Raw genomic sequence first — 18,122 nt, 5'->3', positions numbered from 1 at the left:
CTCACAGGCTTAAAGGTTCAGAACAATTAGGATAACTTATTTTTCATGGGGGAGAGGGGTCTGCTCTCTCGGTGCCTCTACATCTCTGGGTCTGAAGGGGATGTGAAGCACCAAAAGGAAGTAAAAAGAAAAGCATGTTTCTGGCTTAGAGGAAACAAGGAGGTTCAGGAACACACAATGTGTGGGATGGGGGTCGGGGGAGGCTTGATGCGCAGTATCCAGATCACAATGGCGTGGAGTCCTGAAACTGGGTGAAATAGGAAATGGACATCCTGCCTAACGCACAGACCCAAAAGCTGTAACGAGGCCTCCTGGGGAAGGGGTGTCTGTCAGACTGTAACTTTATGTGGACCACGCTGTAACAGATTGTCTCTGACACCATCCCCCATCCACACCATCCCTCCACCTGTGAGCAACCCCAGTACAGCCTTCTGGTAACATCAGCAATTGCCAACATGGAAAAGCAGCCTCAGGAAAGTATGTCCAGGTTTCTAACGGGCTGCAATATGTTAAACCTGTGTGTCATTTTGAGGAAGAATTAGTCATGCTGGCTACTTGCAATCTCCATGTCCTCTTTCCCTCCCACTGGGTCTGCTCCACTCTCCTTCCCTCTGACAGAGTGAGCTGCATCTGATGCAACTGCTGGGGTTCCCTTTGCCCCCAGAAAGGATCTTCAGGCTGATCCCCCACTTTTCCCCAGTGCAAGGAGACCCTGAGTTTAACCTACTCTTAGGGAATTTCTGTGAGGTGTCACTGTGGGGTTTGGCACCTGGTTTTGGACCTGGGTGAGGGGTATCACTGTGTGGCAGGGCTGGATGTTGTGGGAGTGGGGGGACAACATAGACAGGCGGGAAGTGCTGTTGGATCTGGGGTAAGCAGGGGGTGTACATGGACAGGCGGGCACCAATGGGGGTTGTGGAGTAGGGAGTAAGATGTAAATGGGCAGGAAGGCATTGCTGGTAGTTGTAGGAGACAGGCAAGGGGTGTACACAGAGAAACAGCCAGCGCTGAGGGTTGTCAGTGCAATCAGGGGGTATACAGGGACAGGTGAGTAGTGCTGGGGGTTGTGGATGCTAAAATTAAATGTTATCTTGAGATTGTTGGTTCAAGGCCAGCACTGGGACTTTTCCTAGCCCCGAGTGCACGGGTTGGTCTCAGGGTATGTTTTTCCCGGCAAAAAACAAAACTGCAGCCTGAGTGTTTCCAATTGTTGTTGAATGTTATTTATGTAGCTTCCAGATATTGCATTCTGTTACCTCTTCGTATGCTAATCATATGATTAAATATTTGTTCCCCGTGTATGTACTTACAGACTGTTATCAAGTCACCCATTAACCATCTTAGTTAAACTAAATAGATTGAACTCCTTGAGTCTATCTCTATAAGGCAGGTTTTCTAATCTTTTACCAATTCTTGTGACTCTTCTGTGAACCCTCTTCAGTGTATCAACATCCATCTTTAATGGATTGGACACCAGAACTAGACACAGGATTCCAGCAGCAGTGACGCCAAATACAGAAGTAAAATAACTCCTCTACTTCTCGTTGAGATTCTCCTGGTTATCATCCCAGGATCACATTTGCTCTTTTGGACACAGGGTCACACACATGGGAGCTCATGTTTAGCTGGTTTCCCCTTCATGTCCCCAATTCTTGTTCAGATTCACTGCACTTACACAGTAGTCCTCATCTTGTTAGCACCACCTACATTCTTTGTTCCTAGATGCAGATATCTACATAGCTATATTAGAACAAACATTGTTTCTAACCAATCCAGATTGCTCTGAGTCACTGACCTGTCCTCTTCATTATTTATGATCCCCCAATTTTCGTGTCATCTGCAAACGTCAATATTCAGGCATGAGAAGGGTTAGCAGCTGAGTTGCTGACACATGTCTCTGCTTGCTCATGTCAGTTAACCCCTGTAATTTATGTCTCAGACAAAGTTGAGTGCCTGCAAAAAAGTGTCTCACCAAAAGAAATGAGGGAAGTAACAGAGGTGCAGACCCGTAGCCCTAAAAACCAAGTCCCATGTGCCCTTCATGCCCATTCTGTTTAGCACAAAGTCATAGTCCAGCAGGATAATGTCTGTTTCCATAAGGTAACTTGGCTCCTTTACAATATAGCAATTGCACCGTGGAACAGACCTATGGTCCATCTAGTCAAGTGTCTTCTCTCTATGACAGTGACAGCCTCAGGTGCTGCAGAACAAGGTGGCAGAAACCCAGTCGTAGTTGTATGGGAGGAAAACCGTCATGAGGGTGTCACCCTAATGCCTAACAGCTAGAGATTAGCTTTTCCCCACAAACATGTGGGCATATAGACTTTCCAAACTATTTATTTATCGTAACAATTGTTACTGGACAGTCTCACTATCCATGGACATAGCCAAACCCCATCGTGATTCTTGCTTACCTCCTGGCCTCAAATACCTCTTGTGGCAAAGACTTCCTCAGTCTAATTAGGCAGTGAGTGAAGAAAGGATTTTGTTTTTATCTGTTTTGAATTTGCCACATTTCAGCTTAATTGAATGTCTTCTTGATCTTGTGTTATGAGTCAGGGAGAACACGTTCTCCATCAGTCAATAATTTCTACACTTTTCTCATATTCCCTCTTATTCGTTTCAGTTCTAAGGTAAAAATACCAGTCCCAGTCCATATGAGCCCCCGGCCTTTGATCATTCTCATTGCCCTTCCCTGGACCACTCTAATTCTGCAATATCCTGTGTGAGAAGGATGCTCAGGACTACACAGAGGAGCCCAGAGGAGCGTGAAACATTGACTGACATATCTCATGACACTGTATTTTCTGTATGATTCCCCATCCCACTCCTCCTGGATCCCAATGTTTTGCTTAGTTTCTCTCCATGCTTGCACTGTGAGCAGGGTTGTACTGAGCTGTGAACCATGACGCCCAGGTCCCACGCCAGCATTCCTACAGTGAAATTAGAACCTTGTAAGCTGTCTGAGGAATTCAAGCTTTTCCCTCCAATGGCATACACGTTGCAGTTATTGACATAGAAGTTCATCTGCCATCATGCTGACCATTCACCTGGTTTGGTTAGCTCCCGTTGATGACTTCTTTGGACTTCACTATGATCTACATAATCTGGTGCCATCTGTAAAGGTTACCACCTCATTGCTCACCCCCCTTTCTATATTGCTTATAACTATAAAATATTTACTGTATTATTTTTTTAAAACTGTGTAACCACCCCTCACTGTGCTTCTCTCTCTCCACAGGCACTTTGAGCCTTTCTGAGCCCGTTTGACACATCCACCACCTCATGGCAGCTTTCAACCTCACCCCCTCTGACCCTTCAACATTCATCCTAACGGGTATTCCTGGCCTGGAAGCTGCCCACATCTGGATTTCCATCCCTTTCTCTATGTTCTATATTATTGGCCTATTGGGAAATTTCATGGTTCTGTGTGTTGTAGGGAAAGAGCAAACCCTGCACAAGCCGATGTATCTGCTGCTCTGCATGTTGGCATTCACAGACATCACCATGTCTACCTCTGTCGTGCCAAAGGCACTGTGTATATTTTGGTTCAATTTGAAAGGCATTACTGTGGATGGCTGCCTCACCCAGTTGTTCTTCCTGCATGCGGGGTCTATGACACATTCAGCCGTCCTCGTGACAATGGCCTTTGATCGCTATGTTGCCATATGTAACCCTCTGAGATATACCACCATCCTCACCAACACACGGATAGCTAAGCTAGGGCTAGTGGGTTTGATGAGAGCTGTTCTCCTCGTTCTGCCAATTCCCCTTCTCCTGAGCAGGCTGTCATTCTGTGCCAATCACATTATCCCCCACACGTATTGTGAGCACATGGCTGTGTTGAAAATGTCATGTGGGGACACCACACTCAACAGGACGTACGGCTTGGTGGTAACATTTGTAGTCATGGGGTTAGACCTGACGCTCATTGCCCTCTCCTACAGTCTGATCATCAGGGCCATCCTTAAAATCTCCCATAAGGAAGCCCACCAGAAAGCCATCAACACCTGCACAGCCCACATCTGTGTGATGCTGACAACTTATACTCCCTTCCTCTTCTCCATTCTGACACACAGGTTTGGTCAGGGCATCGCTCCCCATGTTCACATCATCTTGGCCAACGTCTATGTCCTCATCTCCCCCATGCTCAACCCTATCATTTATGGAGTCAAAACCAAAGAGCTTCGTGACAAAGTGGGCAAATGCCCCTGTAGAATATGATTGCCTGGGACCACTAACTTTAAACCTGTGTGACAAGAGGTGGAAAGAATAGCTCCTCCTTAATCAAGGGTGCTGTGTCCCCGTTTGGCTGAGCTCAGCATTGCGGAAGTTCACAGTATGAGAAGTTCCTCAAACTTAGTGTCTTATCACTCCATCACCAAGCACTGCTTTCTCCATTGCTGAGATCCCTCTCTCTGACTGTCATCTGATCTCTCTCCCATCCCTGGAAGCCATGTCACTCCGCCTTTCCATGACTTCCAGACCACCAGAAGATACTGCAGCTTTCTGACACAAGGTGGATCCTGTGTGAACAAGTTGCTTTGTTCAACGAACTGAAGCTACATTTTCGATAACCAAAGACAAGGAAAGAAACTATAATGCTGAACTTCTTTATCATCTATGTCGTATTCCGGTTGTGATGGGTTGGATCACAGAAACTCCCTTAGGGTTGTCAACTGATGTGCCAAGGCTACTTATGCCCCTGCTTTCCCTGCCAGCTTGGGACTCCAGCACCCTGTCTTGTTGAGCAAGACACCCCAGTCTGCTCCAACACCGCCCCAGTGTCTGAACCACGTGCCCCAAAGCTGCAGACTTAACTGAAAGCAACTTACGAAGTGTTCCTGTCTTTAACACTGAGATGCCCAACTCCCAATGGTATCCAAACCCCAAATAAATCTGTTTTACGCTGTATAAAGCATATACACGGTAAACTCATAAATTGTTCGCCCTCTATAACACTGATAGAGAAATATGCACAGCTGTTTGTTCCCCCCACCCAGGTATTAATACATACTCTGAGTTAATGAATAAGTAAAAAGCAATTTTACTAAATACAGAAAGTAGGATTTAAGTGGTATCAAGTAGTAACAGACAGAACAAAGTGAATTGCTAAGTAAAATAAAATAAAACATGCAAGTCTGAGTCTAATTCCGTAAGAATGGCCCCAGGGCAACACATGAGGCAAACTCTGTGGCTGTTCCCTCATAAAACATGGGTTACCATGTGAGATGAACTCCAGATAATTTAGGCCTTGGGAGTGGTGAAGAAATCACACAATAAGTGGAGAAGTCCCACGGTATTAGTGCTGATGCAGAATAACACAGCCCATTTCTGCACAGATTTCTGAAAGATGAACACAGTATTGAAATGTGATGCCTTCCCGATGCAGAAAATAAAAGAACTATTAGAAAATTTTGAGCTGCCAGATAAATATCCACTTTACACCTCTCAAAGGGATACTGGCAAATACCTTTCAAATTGAAAATGGGTTTTGGTCCTGTATCTCTTAGCAGCATTCCCAAACATAGAGCAGACGGCGGTACATTACACACAGAAAAGAAAGCCGTCATCAGCTGCTAAGCTGAACATTCTGCAAGAAACATTTTCCCCTGGTAATCGAAGTCCCTGCTGTCAGCGAATCATTTCTTCACTCCCAGGGGAAGCTCTCAAGCTGACATTCTACTGGGTCTATTTTCCACTCTTCCTGATGCTCGCGGAGATAAGGGAATTGTCCAGGAGTCCTGGCCAACCTGAGAGTCCGCAGGGAATGTTCAGGGGAATTATAAAGGACACTGCCCAGCACACCGAATATCAGACACGCGAGATCCATATGCTGATTCTCAGGGCTCTGCCTTCCGGTCACAGTAAGGAGATTTCCTCTCTGTGCTGAGTGGGATTTCGGTGAGTTGCCTGTTTCTGCATTGAATATAGTGCAAAGGGCTCAGGAAGAGTTCCAGGGTTCATGTCAACAACCATCTGGGCAGGAATTCACCAGGACAGCGACTCAATCTGTTTAGTATGGTGTGAAACACCAAGGGATTTACCTGGTAAAATTGGAACTAGAAATGTACTGGAAATAGTCTAGACAAATCTCTGTCTTTAAGATCAGTTCTTTGTCTCTTACTGTGTCCTTCTATCTGTCTCAGTAGCTTCCTTTTTGGGGGTTGTGTGTTTTTTCCTGCGGTTAGCTCAAGTTTTCCAAGTCAGTAACTTCAGTGTGCTTTTAGGTAGAATAGCCAGAGCGTCTGCAGTGGGTATCTGTGTTACCGGAGGGTTCACAACAAGAATGGGTCACACACTGGCCAGATTCTGCTCTTACATTCCGCCTTCACTGGGACACTCCAGCTTGACAAAGGCTTCCTTGAGAGCAAAATCAGGGCCCAAATGTTTTTAAATCCCCATCTTTCATGCCCGGTCTCAGAATGCCAAATAAACTGGGGGTTTCCTTCAGACTCTTCAGCACCCATACAGAATAGCGCTCTCTGTAGAAAGATCTGAAGCCAAAAGTTAAACACTAAGGGTGAAACCTTGGCCCCATTGAGATCACCCTAAGTCCACATGTAGGGACTTACAAAATTGATGTCATTTACACCAACAATGAGCCTCCAGTGACTTTAACTGGAGTCATCCTGTGGCCTCTAAGGACGGGTGAGCTCATTTGGACCAAAAAAAACTGAGTGGAGAGTTGCTCAGATCTCAAACTCACAGACTTAAAGGTTCAAAACAACTAGGATAACAATTTTTATTCAGGGAGGGAAAGAGGTCTGCTCTCGGCATGCCCCTGCATCTCTGGGTTGCAGAGTCTGTGAAGCACCAAAAGGTCCAAAAGACAGTAAAAATAAAAGCATATTTCTGGTTTAGAGGAAACCAGGCGATGTTGGAAAACTCACCAGGAGGTCCGGGAACACACAATGTGTTTGTGGGGACGGGGGAGGCTTGACAGCATGATGCACAGTATCCAGATCACAATGGCCTGGAGCCAGCATGAGTAAACCTTCCTGAAAATGACACACAGCTTTAACATATTGCAGCCTGTTAGAAACCTGGAGATACTTTCCTGAGGCTGCTTTTCCCTGCTGGCAATTGCTGATGTTATCCGAAAGCTGTAGTGGGGTTGCTCATGGAGGAGGGATGGTCTGGGGAAGCGGTGTGTGTCAGACTGTAATGTTATGTGGACCACTCTAGCAGATTGTCTCTGACACCGTCCCCCATCCAGACCATCCCTCCTCCCGTGACAAACCCCATTAAAGCCTTCTGGTAAAATCAGCAATTGTCAATATGAAAAAGCAGCCTCAGGGAAGTATGTGTGGGTTTGTAAGGGGCTGCACTACGTGGACATGTGGGCAGCACTGTTGGTTATGGGGTAGATGGGGGGGTGTACATGGACAGACGGGCAGCGATGGGGGTTGTGGAATGTACACAGGCAGGAAGGCAGTGATGGGGTTTGTGGGGGGGCAGGCAGGGGGTTTACACAGAGAAACAGGTAGCGCTGAGTGTTGTCGGTGCAATCCCGGGGTATAAAGGGACAGGTGAGCAGTGCTGGGTGTTGAGGATGCTGAAATTAAATGTTACCTTGCGATTGTTGGTCCAGCGCTGTGACTTTTCCTAGCCCTGAGTGCATTTGGGCTCAGGGTATCTTTTCCCTGGCAAGCAACAAAACTGCAGCCTGGGTGTTTCCAATTGTTGTTGTTAAATGTTATTTGCATAACTTCCAGCTATTGAATTCTGTTACACCTCTTCATGGTAGCCTGAAAAGCATATGATTAAATATTTGTTCCCTGTGTATGTACTTACAGACCGTTATCAAGTCACCCATTAACCATCTTATAGATTGAGCTATCCAGTCTATCTCTATAGGGCAGGTTTTCCAATCTTTTACTAATTCTTGTGACTCTTCTCTGAACCCTCTTCAGTGCATCAACATCCATCTTTAATCCTGGACACCAGAACTGGACACAGGATTCCAGCAGCAGTTACGCCAAATACAGAGGTAAAATAACTCCTCTATTTCTCCTTGAGATTCTCCTGGTTATCATCCCAGGATCACATTTGCTCTTTTGGACACAGGGTCACACACATGGGAGCTCATGTTTAGCTGGTTTCCCCTTCATGTCCCCAATTCTTGTTCAGATTCACTGCACTTACACAATAGTCCTCGTCTTGTTAGCACCACCTACATTCTTTGTTCCTAGATGCAGATATCTACATAGCTATATTAGAACACACATTGTTTCTAACCAATCCAGATTGCTCTGAATCACTGACCTGTCCTCTTCATTATTTATGATCCCCCAATTTTCGTGTCATCGTCAATATTCAGGCATGAGAAGGGTTAGCAGCTGAGTTGCTGACACATGTCTCTGCTTACCCATGTCAGTTAACCCCTGTAATTTATGTCTCAGACAAAGCTGGGTGCCTGCAAAAAAGTGTCTCACCAAAAGAAATGAGGGAAGTAACAGAGGTGCAGACCCATAGCCCTAAAAACCAAGTCCCATGTGCCCTTCATGCCCATTCTGTTTAGCACAAAGTCATAGTCCAGCAGGATAATGTCTGTTTCCATAAGGTAACTTGGCTCCTTTACAATATAGCAATTGCACCGTGGAACAGACCTACGGTCCATCTAGTCAAGTATCTTCTCTCTATGACAGTGACAGCCTCAGGTGCTGCAGAACAAGGTGGCAGAAACCCAGTCGTAGTTGTATGGGAGGAAAACCGTCATGAGGGTGTCACCCTAATGCCTAACAGCTAGAGATTAGCTTTTCCCCACAAACATGTGGGCATATAGACTTTCCAAACTATTTATTTATCGTAACAATTGTTACTGGACAGTCTCACTATCCATGGACATAGCCAAACCCCATCGTGATTCTTGCTTACCTCATCGCCTCAAATACCTCTTGTGGCAAAGACTTCCTGAGTCTAATTAGGCAGTGAGTGAAGAAAGGATTTTGTTTTTATCTGTTTTGAATTTGAATGTTACCACCTCATTGCTCACCCCCCTTTCTATATTGCTTATAACTATAAAATATTTACTGTATTATTTTTTTAAAACTGTGTAACCACCCCTCACTGTGTTTCTCTCTCTCCACAGGCACCTTGAGCCTTTCTTAGCCCGTCGGACACATCCACCACCTCATGGTAGCTTTCAACCTCACCCCCTCTGACCCTTCAACATTCATCCTAACGGGCATGCCTGGCCTGGAAGCTGCCCACATCTGGATTTCCATCCCTTTCTCTATGTTCTATATTATTGGCCTATTGGGAAATTTCATGGTTCTGTATGTTGTAGGGAAAGAGCAAACCCTGCACAAGCCGATGTATCTGCTGCTCTGCATGTTGGCATTCACAGACATCACCATGTCTACCTCTGTCGTGCCAAAGGCACTGTGTATATTTTGGTTCAATTTGAAAGGCATTACTGTGGGTGGCTGCCTCACCCAGTTGTTCTTCCTGAATGCGGGGTCTATGACACACTCAGCTGTCCTCGTGACAATGGCCTTTGATCGCTATGTTGCCATATGTAACCCTCTGAGATATACCACCATCCTCACCAACACACGGATAGCTAAGCTAGGGCTAGTGGGTTTGATGAGAGCTGTTCTCCTCGTTCTGCCAATTCCCCTTCTCCTGAGCAGGCTGTCATTCTGTGCCAATCACATTATCCCCCACACGTACTGTGAGCACATGGCTGTGTCGAAAATGTCATGTGGGGACACCACACTCAACAGGACGTACGGCTTGGTGATAACATTTGTAGTCATGGGGTTAGACCTGACGCTCATTGCCCTCTCCTACGGTCTGATCATCAGGGCCATCCTTAAAATCTCCCATAAGGAAGCCCACCAGAAAGCCATCAACACCTGCACAGCCCACATCTGTGTGATGCTGACAACTTATACTCCCTTCCTCTTCACCACTCTGACACACAGGTTTGGTCAGGGCATCGCTCCCCATGTTCACATCATCTTGGCCAACCTCTATTTCCTCATCTCCCCCATGCTCAACCCTATCATTTATGGAGTCAAAACCAAAGAGCTTCGTGACAAAGTGGGCAAATGCCCCTGCAGAATATGATCGCCTGGGACCACTAACTTTAAACCTGTGTGACAAGAGGGGGAAAGAATAGCTCCTCCTTAATCAAGGGTGCTGTGTCCCCGTTTGGCTGAGCTCAGCATTGCGGAAGTGCACAGTATGAGAAGTTCCTCACACTTAGTGTCTTATCACTCCATCACCAAGCACTGCTTTCTCCATTGCTGAGATCCCTCTCTCTGACTGTCATCTGATCTCTCCCCCACCCCTGGAAGCCATGTCACTCCGCCTTTCCATTACTTCCAGACCACCAGAAGATACTGCAGCTTTCTGACACAAGGTGGATCCTGTGTGAACAAGTTTCTTGATTTGTTCAACGAACTGAAGCTACATTTTCGATAACCAAAGACAAGGAAAGAAACTATAATGCTGAACTTCTTTATCATCTATGCCGTATTCCGGTTGTGATGGGTTGGATCACAGAAACCCCCTTAGGGTTGTCAACTGATGTGCCAAGACTACTTATGCCCCTGCTTTCCCTGCCAGCTTGGGACTCTAGCACCCTGTCTTGTTGAGCAAGACACGCCGATCTCATCCAACACAGACCCAGTGTCTGAACCACGTGCCCCAAAGCTGCAGACTTAACTGAAAGCAACTTAAGAAGTGTTCCTGTCTTTAACACTGAGATGCCCAACTCCCAATGGGATCCAAACCCCAAATAAATCTGTTTTACGCTGTATAAAGCATATACATGGTAAACTCATAAATTGTTCGCCCTCTATAACACTGATAGAGAAATATGCACAGCTGTTTGTCCCCCCCACCCAGGTATTAATACATACTCTGAGTTAATTAATAAGTAAAAAGTGATTTTACAGAAAGTAGGATTTAAGTGGTATCAAGTAGTAACAGACAGAACAAAGTGAATTGCTAAGTAAAATAAAATAAAACATGCAAGTCTGAGTCTAATTCCGTAAGAATGGCCCCAGGGCAACACATGAGGCAAACTCTGTGGCTGTTCCCTCGTAAAACATGGGTTACCATGTGAGATGAACTCCAGATAATTTAGGCCTTGTGAGTGGTGAAGAAATCACACAGTAAGTGGAGAAGCACCACGGTATTAGTGCTGATGCAGGATAACACAGCCCATTTCTGCACAGATTTCTGAAAGATGAACACAGTATTGAAATGTGATGCCTTCCCGATGCAGAAAATAAAAGAACTATTAGAAAATTTTGAGCTGCCAGATAAATATCCACTTTACACCCCTCAAAGGGATACTGGCAAATACCTTTCAAATTGAAAATGGGTTTTGGTCCTGTATCTCATAGCAGCATTCCCAAACATAGAGCGGATGGCGGTACATTACACACAGAAAAGAAAGCCGTCATCAGCTACTAAGCTGAACATTCTGCAAGAAACATTTTCCCCTGGTAATCGAAGTCCCTGCTGTCAGCGAATCATTTCTTCACTCGCAGGGGAAGCTCTCAAGCTGACATTCTACTGGGTCTATTTTCCACTCTTCCTGATGCTCGCGGAGATAAGGGAATTGTCCAGGAGTCCTGGCCAACCTGAGAGTCCGCAGGGAATGTTCAGGGGAATTATAAAGGACACTGCCCAGCACACCGAATATCAGACACGCGAGATCCATACGCTGATTCTCAGGGCTCTGCCTTCCGGTTGCAGTAAGGAGATTTCCTCTCTGTGCTGAGTGGGATTTCGGTGAGTTGCCTGTTTCTGCATTGAATATAGTGCAAAGGGCTCAGGAAGAGTTCCAGGGTTCATGTCAACAACCATCTGGGCAGGAATTCACCAGGACAGCGACTCAATCTGTTTAGTGTTGTGTGAAACACCAAGGGATTTACCTGGTAAAATTGGAACTAGAAATGTACTGGAAATAGCCTAGACAAATCTCTGTCTTTAAGATCAGTTCTTTGTCTCTTACTGTGTCCTTCTATCTGTCTCAGTAGCTTCCTTTTTGGGGGTTGTGTGTTTTTTTCCTCCGGTTAGCTCAAGTTTTCCAAGTCAGTAACTTCAGTGTGCTTTTAGGTAGAATAGCCAGAGCCGCTGCAGTGGGTATCTGTGTTAGCAGAGGGTTCACAACAAGAATGGGTCACACACTGGCCAGATTCTGCTCTTACATTCCGCCTTCACTGGGACACTCCAGATTGACACTGGCTTCCCTGAGAGCAAAATCAGGGCCCACATGTTTTTAAATCCCCATCTTTCATGCCTGGTATCAGAATGCCACATAAACTGGGGGTTTCCTTCAGACTCTTTCAGCGCCCTTACAGAATAGCGCTCTCTGTAGAAAGATCTGAAGCCAAAAGTTAAACACTAAGGGTGAAACCTTGGCCCCATTCAGATCACCCTAAGTCCACATGTAGGGACTTACAAAATTGATGTCATTTACACCAACAATGAGCCTCCGGTGACTTTAACTGGAGTCATCCTCTGGCCTCTAAGGACGGGTGAGCTCATTTGGACCAAAGACGAACTGAGAAGAGAGTTGCTCAGATCTCAAACTCACAGGCTTAAAGGTTCAAAACAACTAGGATAACAATTTTTTTTCAGGGAGGGAGAGAGGTCTGCTCTCGGCATGCCCCTGCATCTCTGGGTTGCAGAGTTTGTGAAGCACCAAGAGGGCCAAAAAGCAGTAAAAATAAAAGCATATTTCTGGTTTAGAGGAAACCAGGCGATGTTGGAAAACTCACCAGGAGGTCCGGGAACACACAATGTGTTTGTGGGGACGGGGGAGGCTTGACAGCATGATGCACAGTATCCAGATCACAATGGCCTGGAGCCAGCATGAGTAAACCTTCCTGAAAATGACACACAGCATTAACATATTGCAGCCTGTTAGAAACCTGGAGATACTTTCCTGAGGCTGCTTTTCCCTGCTGGCAATTGCTGATGTTATCCGAAAGCTGTAGTGGGGTTGCTCATGGAGGAGGGATGGTCTGGGGAAGCGGTGTGTGTCAGACTGTAATGTTATGTGGACCACTCTAGCAGATTGTCTCTGACACCGTCCCCCATCCAGACCATCCCTCCTCCCGTGACAAACCCCATTAAAGGCTTCTGGTAAAATCAGCAATTGTCAATACGAAAAAGCAGCCTCAGGGAAGTATGTATGGGTTTGTAAGGGGCTGCACTACGTGGACAGATGGGCAGCACTGTTGGTTATGGGGCAGATGGGGGGGTGTACATGGACAGATGGGCAGCGATGGGGGTTGTGGAATGTACACAGGTAGGAAGGCAGTGCTGGGGTTTGTAGGGGGGCAGGCAGAGGGTTTACACAGAGAAACAGGTAGCGCTGAGTGTTGTCGGTGCAATCCCGGGGTATAAAGGGACAGGTGAGCAGTGCTGGGTGTTGAGGATGCTGAAATTAAATTTTACCTTGCGATTGTTGGTCCAGCGCTGTGACTTTTCCTAGCCCTGAGTGCATTTGGGCTCAGGGTATCTTTTCCCTGGCAAGTACCAAAACTGCAGCCTGGGTGTTTCCAATTGTTGTTGTTAAATGTTATTTACATAACTTCCAGCTATTGAATTCTGTTACACCTCTTTATGGTAGCCTGAAAAGCATATGATTAAATATTTGTTCCCTGTGTATGTACTTACAGACCGTTATCAAGTCACCCATTAACCATCTTATAGATTGAGCTACCAAGTCTATCTCTATAAGGCAGGTTTTCCAATCTTTTACTAATTCTTGTGACTCTTCTCTGAACCCTCTTCAGTGCATCAACATCCATCTTTAATCCTGGACACCAGAACTGGACACAGGATCCAGCAATAGTCACACAAGTGCCAAATACAAACGTAAAATAACTCCCCTACCTCTCCTTGAGATTCTCCTGGTTATTGTTCCAGGATCACAGTCGCTCTTTCGGACACAGGGTCACACACATGGGAGCTCATGTTTAGTTAGTTTCCCCTTCATGCCCCCAATTCTTGCCCAGATTCACTGCACTTCCCACGATAGACCCGCACCGTGTTAGCATCGCCTACATTCTTTGTTCCTAGATGTAGGTATCTACATAGCTATATTAGAACACACATGGTCTGCTTTGACTTAGTTTACCAACCAATCCAGATTGCTCTGAGTCACTGACCTGTCCTCTGCATTATTTATGATTCAACAATTTCCGTGTCATCTGCAAATTTAATCAATATTCAGGCATGAGAAGTGTTAGCAGCTGAGTTGCTGACACATGTCTCTGCTTAAACCTGTTAGTTAACACCTGTAACTTATGTCTCAGACAAAGCTGGGTGCTTGCAAGCAAGTGTCTCACCAAAAGAAATGAGGGAAGTAATAGAGGTGCAGACCCATAGCCCTAAATACCAAGACTGATGTGCCCTTCGTGCCCATTCTGTTTAGCAAAAGGCATAGCCCAGCAGGATAATGTCTGTTTCCATAAGTTAATTTGGCTCCTATCCAATATAGCAATTCCATCATGGATCAAACCTATGGTCCATATAGTCCAGTGTCCTCTGTCTTACAGTGGCAGCCACAGGTGCTGCAGAACAAGGTGGAAGAAACCCAGCCATAGGTGGATGGTAGGAAAACCATCATGAGGGTATTACCCTAATGCCTTAGAGATTGGATTTTACCCTGAAACATGTGGGCCTATAGGATTTCCAAAATATTTATTTAGCTGTAACAATTGTTACTGGATAGTCTCACTATTCATGGAAATGTCCAAACCCTTCCTAATTCTTGCTTCCCTCGTGGCCTCAATTACCTCTTGTGGCAAAGAGTTCCTCAGTCTAATTAAGCAGTGAGTGAAGAAAGCATTTTGTTTTTATCTGATCTGACTTTGCCACATTTCATCTTGAATGAATATCTTCTTGATTTTGTATTATGAGTCAGGGAGAACACATTCTAGAGCTACTCTCTACCAGTCAGTAATTTATACACTTTTCTCATATCCCCTCTTATTCATTTCCATTCTAAGGTGAAAATACCAGTCCCAGTCCATATGAGCCCCCAGCCTTTGATCATTCACATTGCCCTTCCCTGGACCACTCTAGTTCTGCAATATCCTGTGTAAGAAGGATGCTCAGTACTACACAGAGGAGCCCAGAGGAGGGTGAAACATTGACTGACAGATCTCATGACACTTTATTTTCTGTATGATTCCCCATCCCACTCCTCCTGGATCCCAATGTTTTGCTTAGTTTCTCTCCATGCTTGCACTGTGAGCAGGGTTGTACTGAGCTGTGAACCATGATGCCCAGGTCCCACGCCAGCATTCCTACAGTGAAATTAGAACCTTGTAAGCTGTTTGAGGAATTCAAGCTTTTCCCTCCAATGGGCGGACACGTTGCCGTTATTGACATAGAAGTTCATCTGCCATCATGCTGACCATTCACCTGGTTTGGTTAGCTCCCGCTGATGACCTCTTTGGACTTCACTATGATCTACATAATCTGGTGCCATCTGTAAAGGTTACCACCTCACTGCTCACCCCCCTTTCTATATTGCTTATAACTATAAAATATTTACTGTATTATTTTTTTAAAACTGTGTAACCACCCCTCACTGTGCTTCTCTCTCTCCACAGGCACCTTGAGCCTTTCTGAGCCCGTTTGACACATCCACCACCTCATGGCAGCTTTCAACCTCACCCCCTCGGACCCTTCAACATTCATCCTAATGGGCATTCCTGGCCTGGAAGCTGCCCACATCTGGATTTCCATCCCTTTCTCTATGTTCTATATTATTGGCCTATTGGGAAATTTCATGGTTCTGTGTGTTGTAGGGAAAGAGCAAACCCTGCACAAGCCGATGTATCTGCTGCTCTGCATGTTGGCATTCACAGACATCACCATGTCTACCTCTGTTGTGCCAAAAGCACTGTGTATATTTTGGTTCAATTTGAAAGGCATTACTGTGGGTGGCTGCCTCACCCAGTTGTTCTTCCTGCATGCGGGGTCTATGACACACTCAGCCGTCCTCGTGACAATGGCCTTTGATCGCTATGTTGCCATATGTAACCCTCTGAGATATGCCACCATCCTCACCAATGCACGAATAGCTAAGCTAGGGCTTGTGGGTTTGACAAGAGCTGTTCTCTTAATTCTGCCAATTCCCCTTCTCCTGAACAGGCAGCCATTCTGTGCCAACCACATTATCCCCCACACGTACTGTGAGCACATGGCTGTGTCGAAAATGTCATGTGGGGACACCACACTGAACAGGACGTACGGCTTGGTGATAACATTTGTAGTCATCGGGTTAGACCTGACGCTCATTGCCCTGTCCTATGGTCAGATCACCAGGGCCGTCCTCAGAATCTCCTCCAAGACAGCTCACCAGAAAGCCCTCAACACCTGCACAGCCCATATCTGTGTGATGCTGACATCTTGTACTCCCTTCCTCTTCACGACTCTGACACACCGGTTCGGTCAAGGCATTCCTCCTCATGTTCACATCCTTTTAGCCAACCTCTATTTCCTCCTTCCCCCCATGCTCAACCCTATCATTTATGGGGTCAAAACCAAAGAGCTTCGTGAGAAAGTGGGCAAATACCCCTGCAGAATGTGATTGCCGAGGGCCACTGACTTTAAACTTGTGTGACAAGAGGGGGAAAGAATATCTCCTCCTTAATCAAGGGTGCTGTGTCCCCGTTTGGCTGAGCTCAGCATTGCGGAAGTTCACAGTATGAGAAGTTCCTCACACTTAGTGTCTTATCACTCCATCACCAAGCACTGCTTTCTCCATTGCTGAGATCCCTCATCTGACAGTCATCTGATCTCTCCCCCACCCCTGGAAGCCATGTCACTCAGCCTTTCCATGACTTCCTGACCACCAGAAGATACTGCAGCTTTCTGACACAAGGTGGATCCTGTGTGAACAAGTTTCTTGATTTGTTCAATGAACTGAAGCTACATTTTCGATAACCAAAGACAAGGAAAGAAACTATAATGCTGAACTTCTTTATCATCTATGCCGTGTTCTGGTTGTGATGGGTTGGATCACAGAAACCCCCTTAGTGTTGTCAACTGATGTGCCAAGGCTACTTATGCCCCTGCTTTCCCTGCCAGCTTGGGACTCCAGCACCCTGTCTTGTTGAGCAAGACACCCCAGTCTGCTCCAACACAGACCCAGTGTCTGAACCACGTGCCCCAAAGCTGCAGACTTAACTGAAAGCAACTTACAGAAGTGTTCCTGTCTTTAACACTGAGATGCCCAACTCCCAATGGGATCCAAACCCCAAATAAATCTGTTTTACGCTGCATAAAGCATATACACGGTAAACTCATAAATTGTTTGCCCTCTATAACACTGATAGAGAGAAATGCACAGCTGTTTGTCCCCCCCCCCCACCCAGGAATTAATACATACTCTGGGTTAATTAATAAGTAAAAAGTGATTTTACTATATACGGAAAGTAGTGGTATCAAGTAGTAACAGACAGAACAAAGTGAATTCCTAAGTAAAATAAAATAAAACATGCAAGTCTGAGTCTAATTCAGTAAGAATGGCCCCAGGGCAACAAATGAGGCTGTTCCCTTGTAAAACATGGGTTAGCATGTGAGATGAACTCCAGATAATTTAGACCTTGGGAGTGGTGAAGAAATCACACAGTAAGTGGAGAAGTCCCAGGGTATTAGTGCTGATGCAGGATAACACAGCCCATTTCTGCATCGATTTCTGAAAGATGAACACAGTATTGAAATTTGATGCCTTCCCGAAGCAGAAAATAAAAGAACTATTAGAACATTTTGAGCTGCCAGATAAATATCCACTTTACACCTGGCAAATATCTTTCAAATTGAAAATGGGTTTTGGTCCTGTATCTCATAGCAGCATTCCCAAACATAGAGCAGATGGCGGTACATTACACACAGAAAAGAAAGCCGTCATCAGCTGCTAAGCTGAACATTCTGCAAGAAACATTTTTCCCTGGTAATCGAACTCCCTGCTATCAGCGAATCATTTCTTCACTCGCAGGGGAAGCTCTCAAGCTGACATTCCACTGGGTCTATTTTCCATTCTTCCTGATGCTCACGGAGATAAGGGAATTGTCCAGGAGTCCTGGCCAACCTGAGAGTCCGCAGGGAATGTTCAGGGGAATTATAAAGGA

At 45.7% G+C, this 18,122-nt stretch overlaps 3 protein-coding genes across 3 annotated transcripts; all 3 read left to right on the top strand.

Annotated features, from left to right (window-relative positions):
- The first annotated feature begins 3,285 nt into the window (after positions 1–3,285).
- Positions 3,286–4,224, top strand: LOC101936440 (olfactory receptor 52P1-like). Its single transcript, XM_008177374.2, has one exon. It carries the CDS (start codon positions 3,286–3,288, stop codon positions 4,222–4,224), a length of 939 nt encoding a protein of 312 aa, XP_008175596.2.
- A 4,914-nt stretch (positions 4,225–9,138) lies between these two features.
- On the top strand, positions 9,139–10,461 carry LOC101934116 (olfactory receptor 52P1-like). The gene has a single exon (XM_042847979.2). It carries the CDS (start codon positions 9,139–9,141, stop codon positions 10,075–10,077), a length of 939 nt encoding a protein of 312 aa, XP_042703913.2. The 3' UTR covers positions 10,078–10,461.
- A 5,152-nt stretch (positions 10,462–15,613) lies between these two features.
- On the top strand, positions 15,614–16,761 carry LOC135972250 (olfactory receptor 52P1-like). The gene has a single exon (XM_065549518.1). The coding sequence runs from the start codon at positions 15,641–15,643 to the stop codon at positions 16,577–16,579; it is 939 nt and encodes a 312-aa protein (XP_065405590.1). The 5' UTR covers positions 15,614–15,640; the 3' UTR covers positions 16,580–16,761.
- Positions 16,762–18,122: the final 1,361 nt, after the last annotated feature.

This window comes from Chrysemys picta, chromosome 1 (assembly GCF_011386835.1).
Source record: "Chrysemys picta bellii isolate R12L10 chromosome 1, ASM1138683v2, whole genome shotgun sequence".
NCBI classification, from domain to species: domain Eukaryota; kingdom Metazoa; phylum Chordata; order Testudines; family Emydidae; genus Chrysemys; species Chrysemys picta.
The sequence above is the reverse complement of the archived record's forward strand: the minus strand, read 5'-3'. Positions and strand labels throughout refer to the sequence as shown.